At 34.2% G+C, this 14,410-nt stretch overlaps 1 protein-coding gene across 1 annotated transcript in view; it reads left to right on the forward strand.

The window, feature by feature from the left end:
• Positions 1-9,769: 9,769 nt before the first annotated feature.
• Positions 9,770-14,410, forward strand: part of LOC148941864 (eukaryotic elongation factor 2 kinase-like) — a 121,213-nt gene continuing 116,572 nt past the window's right edge. Inside the window, exon 1 of the mRNA XM_089103160.1 lies at positions 9,770-10,012. Coding sequence (XP_088959286.1) covers positions 9,897-10,012 — 116 coding nt within the window. The 5' untranslated portion in view covers positions 9,770-9,896. The remainder of the gene's footprint in view (positions 10,013-14,410) is intronic.

Consider the following 14,410-nt stretch of genomic DNA (forward strand, 5'->3'; position numbering starts at 1 on the left):
ACGACTTTTTTGCATACCCCAACACCAAGCAATACTTTTCAAAAGGCTTTATTATATTATTTCAGAACATGTTCTTTTCTTAATATCCCTTCTAAACCAATTTTACAAGTTAAAGTACACATCCTTTTCACCCACAACTTTACTTTACGACTTTTTTGCATACCACAACATCAAGCAAGGTTCCACTTCAGTTCAGATTTTCCCCCCAAAGACATAAATTTAAAGTTCTCCTCCAAATGTTTTGTAAAAGATAGAAAAAGTTATATATTGATCGTGAATATTTCACCATGTAGATAAGGAGCTCCACTTTAATTCTGAAATTTTTCCCAAAGTCATAAAAAAATTTAAAGCTCTGTTGTAAATTTTAGCGTTGAAGATAGGAAAAGTTATACTATGATTGTGAATATTTTCCATGAAGATAAAAAGTTCCATTTTAATTCAAATTTTATCTATGAGAAGAAATAAGTTACAGATCAATTCTATTTTTCGACAGAAAATAAAAACTTTCCACTTCAGTTCAGATTTTCCTTAAAGCAATGAAAAATTTAAAGTACTGTTCCAAATTTTTCATAGAAGATAGAAGAAGTTATACCTTGATCGTGAAAAGTTAGCTCAATTCTGAATTTTACCAAAGAACTTACACTTCAATTCTAATTTCTCTAGAGAAAATAAAAAGATTTCAATTCAGTTCAGATTTTTCCCCAAAGACATAAATTTAAAGTTCTATTCTCAATTTTTCCGTAGAAGATAGAAAAAGCTATACCAGGGTTGTGAATATTTTCCATGAAGATAAAAAGTTCCACTTTAATTCTGAGATTTTTCCCAAAGTCATAAAATAATTTAAAGTTCTATTTTAAATTTTTCCGTAGAAGATAGAAAAAGTTATACCATAGTTGTGAATATGTTCCATGAAAATAAAAAGTTCCACTTTAATTCTAAATTTTCTCAACGAAGTTAGGGAAAGTTCAAGTTCTCTTCTGAAGTTTCTCAATAAAAAAGAAATTAGTCACAGATCAATTCTATTTTTTCAAAAGAATATAAGAAGGTTCAGCTTCAGTTCTGATTTTTCTCAAAGAGATGAAAAAATTTAAAGAAATGTTCCAAATTTTTCATAGAAGATAGAAAAAGTTATACATTGATTGTGAAAAGTTAGCTCAATTCAGAATTACCAAAGAACTTCCAGATCAATTCTATTTTTTTAAGAAATAAAAAGGTTCCACTTCAGTTATTAATTTCTCAAATGATATAAAAATTTAAAGTTCGGTTCTAAATTTTTCCGTGGAAGATAAAAAAAGTTATGCTATGATTGTATATATTTATATATTATAGGATGCGATTGCGCATCCTATGATATACTGAAACCTAGAGCACCGAAGCTCATTATGTTATTTTGCATGATTATTAAACAATTTATATAAAAAAAATGTTCAAAGAAAATAAGACATTTAACTGAAATCTTCAAAAACCTAGATTTCGGAAGGTCATTGTATTATTTTATTATTATTAAACAATATCAATTCAACAAACGAGAATATTCAAAGAAAAATAAGACATTTAACTGAAATCTACTGAAATTTAGATCTCGGAAGCTCGTTATGTTTTTTTTTATTATTATTAATAAATTTCAATCAAATAAATGAGAATATTCAAACAAAAAGAATACATTTAACTGAAATCTACTGAAACCTAGATCTCGGAAGCTCATCATGTTAGTTTTACTACTATTTAAAAATTTCAATCAAATAACCAAGAATATTCAGAAAATGAAGACATTTAACTGAAATTACCTGAAACCTAGATCTTGGAAGGTTATTATGCTATTTTTTATTACTATTAAACAATTTCAATCAAATATACGAGAATATTCAAAGAAAAAGAAGATATTTAACTGAAATATACTGAAACCTACTGTTTTAATTCAATAAATTCCGCATGAAATAGGCTAATCATATTGCGTTTTTCTTTTTACTTGATCCTAAAGATCGTGAATGCAAAGACACTCGAGAACTAATGATATTAGAGGGATATGTACAAACATTTTACCTAAACGCCCAAGGCTAGAGACATTAATTGTACGAGTTACTTGACAACCAATCAGAAAAACGTAACAAATTTTTTCCAAGCACATGACAGTAATAGGAGATTATAATAAGTATAGATTCTGAAGCGTTTGAATAGTTTCTTGATTCTGTGTAATGCTGTAAAATCCTTTTGATGCTAAGGAAAATATATGTGTAGTTGAATTTGTTTTATGCAAAAGTACTTTCTTTTATTAATTTTTTATACTTAGTCATCAATTAGTAGACTTATGAGCCTGCTAGGAGTATATATGTCTCTAAAAAATCCTTTTCTTACATCTCCTACCTTTAGTATTTCTCCTTATCAGCATTCAACGCAACGATAATTTTATCGTGTGTACACACTTTCTTCGAATATATCATTTTCACTTAAAAATAAATATAATACAGGTGGTTATCCTTCCAGTGTACGAACATTACAGATATAATACAGACAATAAACTACTTGGTGTCGATAACCAGCCATAGAGTACTACTGGGACAGCCGCCTAGTGTTGATGAGCAGCCATAGAGTACCATTGGTACAACCGCAAGCATATTTCATGTCATTTTAAGACATGTAAAAAAAAGTCAAAAATGTCGTAGTTGTAGTAATAAGGCCTCCATTAAGACGTTCCCACATTTTTGCAAACAAACTGCCAAGACCATAGCCCGTTATTGATGAATGATCTTTGTAATAGTCCCTTCAATGAGCCTTTGGTCTTGGACCAAGAGTAGCAACATAGCAATCAATATCAGTACCAACGAATACCATCTTCATTTTTTTAAATATGATGGAAGTGTGTAGCCTTCCAATGTAAAATAATAATACTGTTTGATAATATATATAATAAACTATGTAGTATCGATGAGTAGCCATAGATATCACTAATAACCCGCATAAATAAAAAAATAATAAAAAAAAGTTGAATAATTTTCCAAGTCCAAAAAATTTCGAGTCAGAAAAAAAAAAAGTGTTACTACAAACATTATTTTTCTAAGAGTAAAAGTCACGACTAAAATATTTATATCGTTTTCATTTTGTATTTTGAAAATATTAAATGTTATTTTTTTGGTTTTAAGAATATTCCATATAATTCTAAGACATGTAAAAAAAATTAAACAAAATTTCTCGTTTAAATAATATAAAAAAGAAAAAATAAAAGATACAAAAACGGGTCGAAAAAATTAAGCTTCAGAAAAAGTACAAAAAATATTAGGAGAGGGGTTAAAAATTTTGGGGGGAGGGTATTGGAGGTTGGGGAAGGGACCCTTGGAGGTTGATATCCTTTGTGTTTAGGGTATTTTGTGGTTGGAGACCTTGATGGTTCAAATCCATAACCAGTTCACTGCTTGATTTCTAAAAATTTCTAAGGACTGTTTTGAATTTCTATATTAAAATTTTTTACTTTGGTGCCTACGACTTTATTAGTTTCAACTCTTTAGTATGCTCCAATACTAAAGAATATTTTATATTGACTGCACTCCTCAATCGATAATTGTGTATTATATCGACTACAACCAAGAAATGAAGCTAGGTCAAGTCAGAAGATCGCCTTGTCACCGCTAATCGTTTCCACAGACTAGTACCCATGACATTATTCTAATCATGTTCTAACATTTATGTCACGTTGCTTGAGACTTACCATTCCTTCAGACTTACCTTAACTGGTAAGCAATTTTAACCCTTTGCCCTTTTCATTCTATCGAAATAAAAATATTCTTATTATCCTCATCTTGGTTTCACCCCGATATCCAAATCCTTAGTTAAGACCATTATTGACTGGTCCAAAATACTTGTTACTCAAAAACTAGTTTTTTCTACTTTTAAAACTAGTGTCGCTTTATTTGGTGTACGTCCAGCATTCCATATAAATATTGAATCAGAAAGTAGTTTGACAGGTTTTTACCTGAGACATTAAATCTCGGGTGAAACGTCAATATAGAACACGGTGTTGGACAGGCTTTTACCAAGGACATTAAAACTTCCCTTGGAGTAATTAATGCCTTACTACTGAGCGACCCGGCTCAATAGTAACCGAAACTCTATAAAATGGAATCAATAGATACATGAAAAGAATCGGATTTTTATGCTGATTTCAAATATATACGTTTCAATAACTTTTGTCTTATTCATCAAAAGTTATGGACCTGAGAATATTAGCCCTAGTTTCAAAAAAAAAAGAAAACACCACCTAAAAGTCATATAATCTTAATGAAAATCACACCAACATATACAGTGTACTAGACAGCCCTACTGCAGAGGCTTTAATCTCCTATCTGTAAAAATTTGGAATTTTGTAGTTTTTGCAATAAGAAATATCACAAATGCTTATTTTTTTTTTTTTTTTTTTTTTTCAGGGTTGATCGGATCGACCCAGTGGTCCTAGAATATTTCTAGAGGGATCATTTGAACTGAAATCAAAAGTTCTATTGCCCTTTTTAAGTGACCAAAAAAAATTGGAGGGCAACTATGCCCCTCCTTCACTTATTTTTTTTCCCAAAGTCACTCGATCAAAATTTGAAATGGTCATTTTTTTCAGTATAATAGAAAAATCTAATAACTATGTCTTTGAGGATGGCTAAATCCCCCACAGTCCCCGGGTGAAGGGCTGCAAGTCGTGAACTTTGCCCATTGTTCACATATAGTATTGATTATTGGGAAGTATACAGACCCTTTCGGGGGGATTTTTCCCGGTGGAGAGAGGGGGTTACGTCGGAGGATTTTTAGATGGAAGAATTTTTCATGGAGGAAGGGAATTTTCCATGAAGAGAGAACCGAATTTCCCAGCATTAATTCGAAAACGTTCAGATATTAAATAAAACAAACTGAAAGTAAAAAGCAACATCAAAACTTAAATCAAACAGAAATTATTCCGTATATGAAGGGGAGTGTCTCCTCCTCAATGCCCCACTCTTTACGCAAAAGTTTGACTCTTCCTTAGAACTCTACTTTCTAAAACAATAAAAAACTTTAGCGTAAAGAGTGGGGCGTAAAGGAGGGGACAGCTTCTTTCATATATGGAATAACTTCGGCTCGTTTTAAGTTTTAATGTTGTATCTTACTTTCAGTTTAAAAAAAACTTGTTTTTCTTATTTAATATCTAGAAGGAGTCGATTTATTGAATGGGCTAAATTCCTCAAGAAATATTATTTATGCTTATTGAGGTAAGGTCATTCAAAATATTTCAAGTAATTGCATAGTTTTGTACATGGTAAGGTGTTTAAAAACAGAAAGAAATTTATTATTTGATTTCCCGTCTTATGCTATTTCCAAAACATAATATCCGCTACTATTGCAATTTTGTCTCAGCCCCCCCCACCTAATAGCCTTAGATACAAACTAATAGCGCAATACAGCCTTAGACTATACACAAAACTTGCTCATTCTGTAGAGTTATGCTGTTTTAGGTGCTTAATCCTGGTAAGTAGTCAGTTCAAAATTCATAATAAAAATACTTTAAAAACCCAAACAAAAAAGTATAAAACCAGTATTTCTTATAAATAGCCTAAGGCTATTAAGGGATTGTGAATGAGGCACAATTAACCCTAGATGGGTAAGCATTCGTAAATTTTGCGACACTAAAACACGTTGTTGCGGTTACCATGGAAACGGACGCATTGCGCAAACCCACCTCCCGTATATGCTAATGTTATGAATTAAGATTAGCCAGTTCTTATGCCGTCACCGAGTTTTATTATTTTAATTCGTTGGGGAGATATTAAGCACGAGTAGTAAAATTTACGAAAGCTTACCATCTAAGTAACTTTTTCACCTGTTAAGGGAATTTGATTTTTTTAGTAAAACTGTGTAATTACTAAGCTTCTTCGAACTATGAGATGAGATCAGCGTTCTAACGTTGTTTACAAGCCTCGTAGCAAATTTCGTCAGGTATAGCATATGAAAAGGCTGAATTTGGCTATTTTCTGATATAACCTATTTGTTCCCCTATCAGGGGAACAAATAGAAATGTCAAGCTTGACAACAGGTTTACATCGATTCCATTTGCAGCAGAACTACTGAAAGAACCACATGGCCTGACGGCAGATAGGACTGCACGAAAAAACAAGAGGGATATTTTGGAAGCGCTGCATGTCAGCAAGGGGAGAATTACAGGAGCCTCAATGTTCTGTTTCGATCAGGAGCTGACTCTGGTGTCTTATCTTGCTAAGCCATCAAAAATATTTCTGCATATGTCAACTTGCCACGAGGGTACTAGTATTACGTATCTAATCCATAGGCCTCCGTCTAATCCGTAAGCCTGAGATCCTTGAATATCAAAAATAACACCAAAGGTGGTGTTGAAACATTTTACCAACTGTGTAGTTCAATATCAACCACTCAGAAGACCAACAGATGCTCTATATGCATGTTTTATTGGCTGATAAACATCGAATGCATCAACAATCATGTCATCTACTTCTTCACTATCTCAAAATCTGGTGGGAAACCCAATTCACGGAAGGCTTTCGTAAATTTTCTGTTCAAAGAGTTGGCCCAGCCGTATATGGCTACTCGTATAGAAACCTCACCTTAGCAGCACTCGATCAGACTCGATATCAGTCAAACAATGGAGGTGGCAGGCAAAATACGTCTAATGGCCTCTGTTGAAGTGAAAAGAATGACCTGTAGCCTTCGCCCAGCGAGCATTCGTCAAATAACTACCAATTTTGCCACCACTGCAAAAAGCCGTTCTGCGGTATATACTATGTGAAGCCTTGCATACTATGAGACTCCAACAAGGACACCAATCTTTAGTACTGTTTAAGACATTGAATGCAATAGAAATTGAATACATGAATGCAAAATTTCGAATTGTTTAAGGAAGAATGATTACAGATGCGCGATTATTATTAATTTTTAATTTTAAGTTTTTAATTTTAATTTTTAATTTAATTTTCAATATTAGTTTTAATTTTAATTATTAATTTTAAGGGGCGACCAGATCGAGTCCATTGTCATAGTTGTTGGTAGGAAGCGTTTTAACTTACCTCCTTAAAAGGGATGAGGTAGAGGCATCAAGAGTTCCTCCATAAATTTACCAAGGTGCAAGTGCTTAGCTTGTTTATGAGGGAGCTTACCTCTGCCCTCTGCTCTATACGCTAAAGTTTGATTTTTAGCACTCAAAGTCTTAATATTGACTTTAAGTATTACTTTAGTGCTTATTAGTACTTTAGTACAGATACTAACTACTAATATCTAATATATATAGTATAATTAAGTACTTTAGTGCTGATTTAAAGTGTTTCTCAAAACATTATTCGAGAGATAAAACATTTGCAATTACTCAATTATTACATTACTACTGATTACTACTCAATGATTACATTTGTTGCTTTTAGTTAAGCACTATAAAATTTTCGGCGTACAGAACGGGGAATTGAGGAGGGGGCAGTCTCTTCATTTACGGAATAATTTCTGTTCGTTTGAAGTTTTAATTTGACTCTGCAGTATTTGCTTAGAAATAAACCCTCCCTGATAGGGGTTTCTTGATAAATCAAGGCTACATTATGGCTTTTCTGGAAAACTCAGCCAGAAATCCGGATTCAGGGTAGCAATGTATAATTAGGAAAGCTGCGAAAGTTCTAGAAAAAAAACACGAAATGTCTAAAATAGGCCATAAGAGATTGGGCAACTTTTTCCCAAGATTAGGAAAATGCATTTTTTTGCAACTTCATTAAGAAATTCTGAGAAATTCGAAAAAGAATCAGAATAAGAAAATATTTGGAGATTATATAGATCTTTTTTTTGTTTTGTTTTTGGCAGAATTAGTTTTCAGAACCAACAAAACACAAGTAAGGGGTATCGGTTCAATCAAATACAAACATTTCTTTAAAGAAAAAACCCTTAAGGTTTAGAAGAAAAATTTCCAGAGAGACGTAGATTACACTTTTTTCTCTTTTCGTGACGTTTGAATGAATTATAAAATTATTTTTTTTTTATGGAACGTTTAAATTTTTAACCTAAAATGACAGGTAGAATTACATATCTAGGAACATTTTTTCCTGGATGGGAACTAAGGAACAGGTGAAAAATATATGAAAAATAGAGAGGATATTTTGGGCAGAATCGTAAAAATTATGGAATTTTGTGACCCCCTGAAGGGGTCGCAAAAGAAGCCCCCTGCCCCACAACTGCGTGTTATTGTTCCCTCAATACTCGCAAACAAGACAATGAAAAGACGGAAACTTGGTAGGTCAAGGAAATGAAGACACGAAACCTTAAAAATAAGACTTTCATAATTTTCTACAATTGCTTTTTGTAATTGGCTTAAGACGCAATTTTCATATTTCTATTCCTGGTAACTTATGCTCGTTTTTCAATATATACTTTTCAATGTTCCTTGACCATATTGCCAGATCCGGCAATCTGACAGTTCGAAATGTCTGGCTGAGAGACCATTTTGACATCCCAACGCCACAAACAGTAAGAACCCACTTATTATTTTTGGCAGAAAAAAGAACATACATGAAAGGTACTCGTAAGAAATAAATGAGCAAAATCATAAAAAAAATGATTCCTCACATTTATCAGCTGTAGGTGATGCCTTGGCTTCTTAATTTTTTTGAAATGTAGACAGTATATAGACAGTCAGGAAATAGTGAATAAGCTTCTAGCTTCGCTGTATTTAAGCCCAGTTTAGCATTTAGTACAAATCTCAAAGTGACCGTTTTCAGCATATTTCCTTTGTCCTTCTTCACATTTTTGACAATTCTAAAAACGAGCTCAACAATCGCATTAGAAAAGGGCAGTTTTTTACAGAAAAGAACTTTTTGTAATCCTCTAAATTCCAAATATTTTGCTGCTTCGCGGCATACTTAGTCTTTTGAAAGACGGTAACCGATAATCCATAATCCCAAGATTAAATTTTACAAAAAAAAACAAAATTTTGCAATGAAATACGTTGGAAACTATAACACACGGATGGACTTGTTAAGTGAATGACAATTTATGGCTCATGATCTAAGATAGATCTTAAAAGTGAATAGCCTTAAAAGATGTATAAAAACAAAATAAGATCTTTAAAGGGGAAGATTTTTATTGCTGTGAGCCATGTCACATAAATCATCAATTGTGCTTTAGAAAATAAAGAGGACTGCCACAAGTGACAGAATAAACTCTTTAAGAAAATCTTTTGAAATTTCTGGAGAGTTAAGCTTCCCCACCCCCTTTGAGACGTCGCTGCCTACTCTGTCAGTAAGGTCTTCTTCTCATTTTCTGTTTAGAAATAGATGTTGCTAGACTTTTAAAAAGCTACTTAGCACGCTAGGCTACCTAATATACCGAAATAAAAAAATTACTGCAAAAACATTAGGCTAAATATAGACAGACCTGCGGGACGCCGCCAAATTGATGGTACTGGTGGCACACTGGGGCCACCGAAATTTTATTCTATGCTGACACTTTTATCATCGGTGACATGCCACCAATAAATTGGCATGGCGTCTAAATGGCTCAAATTGCCATTTGCTCTAGAAACGATTATTGAATTTTGGAAGAGAATTAAAAAAAGCATCGAGTGATGCATTGACTTTCTTTCTAGCTTAATTATATTAACTTGTATACATTTACCTAGACGAGGGACAGCGCCAAACATATTTGCCGCAGAAAAGCTGATGAGCTTTTCGGCAAAAAAAGGCTTTTTTCAGCCAAAACAAAATTGTAGGTGTATTTTGTTTTCGCAACAGAGCTTAGTTAGTAGCAACACCGTCAAAAGTAAAAAATGCTTGAAAATGCATGAAATACCTAAATTGAACTAATATATAGTTTATTAGAGTATTTCTCAACTGTTAGATGTTTATATATATATATTTCAGTAAGTCGAAATATTATTCAAAATGGTCCATTTTGAAGCAGCAGAAGGAAGAACTAGACTAGATAGTGATGGAGATGACTGTGTGATTCCCATGCCCATATCCCTTGATGATTTGAAAGTGAAAGCAGATGATTATATGTGAGTTTATTTATATTATTTTTTGAAGATTCTAATGCTCTTTGAGGTACCATTCTAGTTGGGTGGTACCACAGAAAGAAATATTGGTAAATATTTTGCTGTCTAGGTTAGCCTATAGCCTATTAATGATTTACAAATAAGGTGAACATAGCCTACCACTTGATGCCTTTATTATGTTCTTTCGAAATATAATAATCAATATTTATGCAAATGAATTTCACCCCAACCCCTATATATATACCAATTCAGGGTGTATATTTGTACATTAGGGGTGGGATGGGGTGTAAAGTTTATTTCTGATGCAAAGTAGGCTAGAATTTTACCCAAATAAGAGGTAGCCAAGTTTAAACTTTGGTAAAGTTCTACCAAATCATATTAGGCTATTGAGTTAGGACTAAAGTGAATACACCATTTGATGCCTTTTTTATGCTTATTACGAATATAATAATCATTTCTATCAGAAATTAATTTCAGCCCCCCCCACCCTATATATGCCAATTCCGGGTTAGCTTTGGTTAGGTATTTATAGGAGGGGGGGGCTTAAATTCATTTCCAATAGAAATGATTATTATATTCTTGGTAGTATAAAATTGTTGCACTTGTTGCAGAGGAGAGCTCTTCCTCAATGAATTGTGCTACTAAGTTTGAAGTACCTGGAAAAACCTTGAGGAATTCTATTCAATATTGCTGAGCATGATAAACACAGATTACTAACATTGATTATCTTTGTTATATCTATTGTTCCAGTGTCTCTGTATAGGTCTGTTGAGTGGTATAGCCTGGGGAGGCAATATGTGGCCTTAACTGCACAGTTTTGTGATCTCTTTAATGATTTTAGATGAGATTTGAATGTATTGCCCCATACAGAACAGCAGTAGTTCAAGTAGGGGAAGACAAAAGCATTATAAAGCATTTTCATCATGTCAGCACTTAGAAGCAGGCTAGCTCTAAGTAACATTGATGTTTGCCATGAGACTGTTGAAGACAGCTGGGATATGTGATGTTTGAACAAAAGAGAGGAATTTACAAATATGCCAAGGAACTTTGTGACTGTGGTCTGAGGAATGGGATTTCCATTGATTGACAGTGCAACATTGTGAGACAATGAGGAGTTTGTTGGAGCAGAAGTGAAGACTATGATGCAGCTTTTTGTAGCATTTACCTGGTGTATGAAAACACCAGTCAGATATTTTGTCAAGTGTTTTTTGGGCCTTTTTTGCAGCAATGAAGAAATTTGAGTCATCAGCAAATAGCACTGGGTGTGTATTTGTAGAAAGACATGTTTTCAGGTCATTGATATACAAAATAAACAAGAGTGGTCTAAGTACCAACCCCTGAGGTACACCAGATTTTACCAGTAATTCTGGCAACACACTACCCTTTACAATTACACACTGCTTACAATCAGTCAGGTACAATGAAAACCACTTGTGAGCAACACAATATATTCCAAATGAATGTAATTTTGTGAGGAGGATTGAATGGCATACTGTGTTGAAAGCTTTAGTGAAATCCAGAAAAATCCCTAGCCCCTTTTCTCCAGCATCCTGGCTATTTAATGTGTATTCAACTGAATCACTAAGGCATGCAAAGTTGAATGATAATGCTGAAACCCATATTGACAGGGAGAGAGTAGCTGCTTGACATTGAGGAATCTATATACTCTGTTATAAACCACTCACTCAAGGACTTTTGATATAACCAGTAGAATTGATATGGGTTGATAATTAGAGATAAGACTCTTGTCTCCTTTTTTGTAGAGGGGAAGGACTTCAGCAGTTTTGAACACATTAGGATAAACTCTGGTTGCTAGTGAAATGTTGACCAAGTGTGTAAGTGGAGCTACAAGACCTGCAGAGGCCTTCTTCAAGATATAGTTGCACAGCCCAAAGGTGTCTTGGGTTTTGCCATTAGGCAGCTTACTGGTAATCACTAGTAATTCCTCTTTTGTACATGGTGCTAGAAAAAGACCTGATATTGTTCTACTGTGGGTTTGTTCAGGAGATGGGCCAGAAGCATGCAGAGATGTCTGATTAACAAAAAATTGATTAAAAGCATCCACACAAGATTTGCTTGCTACTGTCTCACCACGCATATCTATTATTTCTTTAGGTATAGCCACCTTCTTCCTTTTTTGACAAATTCATTAACAACCTCCCCTACTTTTCTCAAGTTACTCTTACATTCATTTATTCTCTCTGCATAATACCACCTCTTTGCATTACATACTAATCTGTTTAATGTATTTCTGTACTTTTTGTATCTCTCTTGCTTCAGGAGTTGTAGATTTACAAGCTTTCAGGTACAGTCTAATTCTGTGTTTGGTAGACTGAACAAGACCTTTTGTCATCCAAGGAGTTTTGGGAACACTTTTGATCCAACTTGTTTGTAGAGGAAAACCCTGTTCTGTTAACTGTTTAAGCTGGCTTGTGAGTGCATTTGCTGCCATATCTGCTGAAGATGCATGAGTTACAGCAGACCAATCATTCGATTTCAGGGTTTCAGTGAAGTAATCAATGTTTTTTTGGGAAAAACTTCAATAAATGAAAACACAATTAAATGCTGGCCTAGTGAACTGGCCTGCCCTTGTTGGGACCATTGTGATGACCGGGTAGTGATTGGAAATATCAGATGTTATAATATACAAGGTAAACAATGTGTGAGGGTTAAAGGAAAGAAATATATTGTCAATCAGTGTTGCAGTATTTCTAGCTGAACAATACCATGTGGGAAAGAATACACTGGGTAGAAGACCAGATGATACAGTTGTATCAAGGAACAAACACGAGTTAGCATCACCATCAATTGTCAGCAAGTTGATGTTAAAGTCACCCATAAGACATGTATTTTTACCTTGACCACATTCATTAATCTCCAACATAAGCTGCTGAACTTGCAAACTTGCAAAAATGTCACTTGGAAATGGTGGTGGCTTATAAAAAAGGCACATGAAATCTACTGGAGATGACTTTCCAAGAATTTCAATGACTATTGAGTAGACAGATTGACAACATTCAACCACACCATTAAAAATTGATTCCAAGTCATTGCAGCGCTTGTAAGAGATAGAATCATTTACAAATAATGTAATGCCACCAGAGCACTTTGTTACATGCCATGGAAGATGTATGGCTTCAAAACTGGGCAAACAGTGTGGCAACATGTCATCTTCAGCCAAGTTTCAGTTAAACCAATTAAACTAAAAGGATTTTTCTTTTCAGCAGTGAATGTAAAAACATCATCCCATTCGTGTTTAATTCCTTGAAAATTATGGCAGAAAAGATTAAATTTATCATTAGTAGAAATTGCAGGAAGCATGGGCGTAGGCAGCATATTGTCTAGGGGGGGCAGTCAAGAGTGTGATGGAGTTTTATCACCGGCCTTTCCCAAACCATCTGCTTTTTCAGCCATATCTAATGTAAATTTGAAGGTGTAGAGGGGGGCAGCTGCCCCCCCCCCTCCCAACACCCATGGCAGGAAGTATTTCATTAAGATATTCTTGGGGTGTTGCATATGAGCAGGACAAGGCATTCACCCTGTCTCTCACGGGATCAGTAGCTGACTCGTCATCGCATCCTGGCAGATTGAGAAATGTGGTTTTTAGCAGGGACTGTTCAGTTAAGAATGAAAAATCATTCATCATCAAGATCAATGATGTTTTTTATTTTCATCAATTAGACTAAATAATGATAGTGGAGGAAAATAGTAATAACAGGAGTGTTCCAGTGTTTGTAGTATTTTGTGATGTGTGCTGATGATGACTTGGCCAAAAACAGGCAACCCTCATGTGAAAAAATCTCTGTTCCTTCCCTCCACCCCCTTTTTTTTTTTTGAGTCTGAGAAATCCGACCGTCTATCACAACAAGAAGAGAGGCATAAGCAGGATAAGAAGTAGAAAGAGAAAAAGAAATGGTAGCACTAAGGTAGAAAAGCAACAATGTTACAAATTAATTACATCCATGAATATTATTATCAATACACTTTCTTGGTTTTAAATGCCCCCGATCAAAGTATCAAGATATCTTTTCAAAATGATAATCTCATCCTTATTTGACACTTTACGGGCACTTGTGGGTCTGGTTTTAACCATAACATTTCCATCAGTGGTCCAGACATTTTTCAGTCCAAATTCAGTTTTCGCGTATGCAAATAACTCTTGTTTAGTTTTTGTTAAGCATTCAGTGACAGACATTCTAGACCCCTTGAGTTGCTTCCTATTTTTTAAAATCTGCAACCAAAGTCTTAGGTTTGAAAGTGTCACTACAGTTGGTCTTGGCAGATCTGACACTTTGCGTCCTGTTCTTTGGGCAAAGACAATATCAGAGGCATCTAAAGGAATGCCCGGAAATTTCTGTGCACATAGTTCCATAAGTTTGTTTTCTACGTTCTCCTTGATAA

This window comes from Artemia sp. Qi Xiang Cuo, chromosome 17, assembly GCF_049724085.1.
Source record: "Artemia sp. Qi Xiang Cuo chromosome 17, ASM4972408v1, whole genome shotgun sequence".
NCBI lineage: Eukaryota > Metazoa > Arthropoda > Branchiopoda > Anostraca > Artemiidae > Artemia > Artemia sp. Qi Xiang Cuo.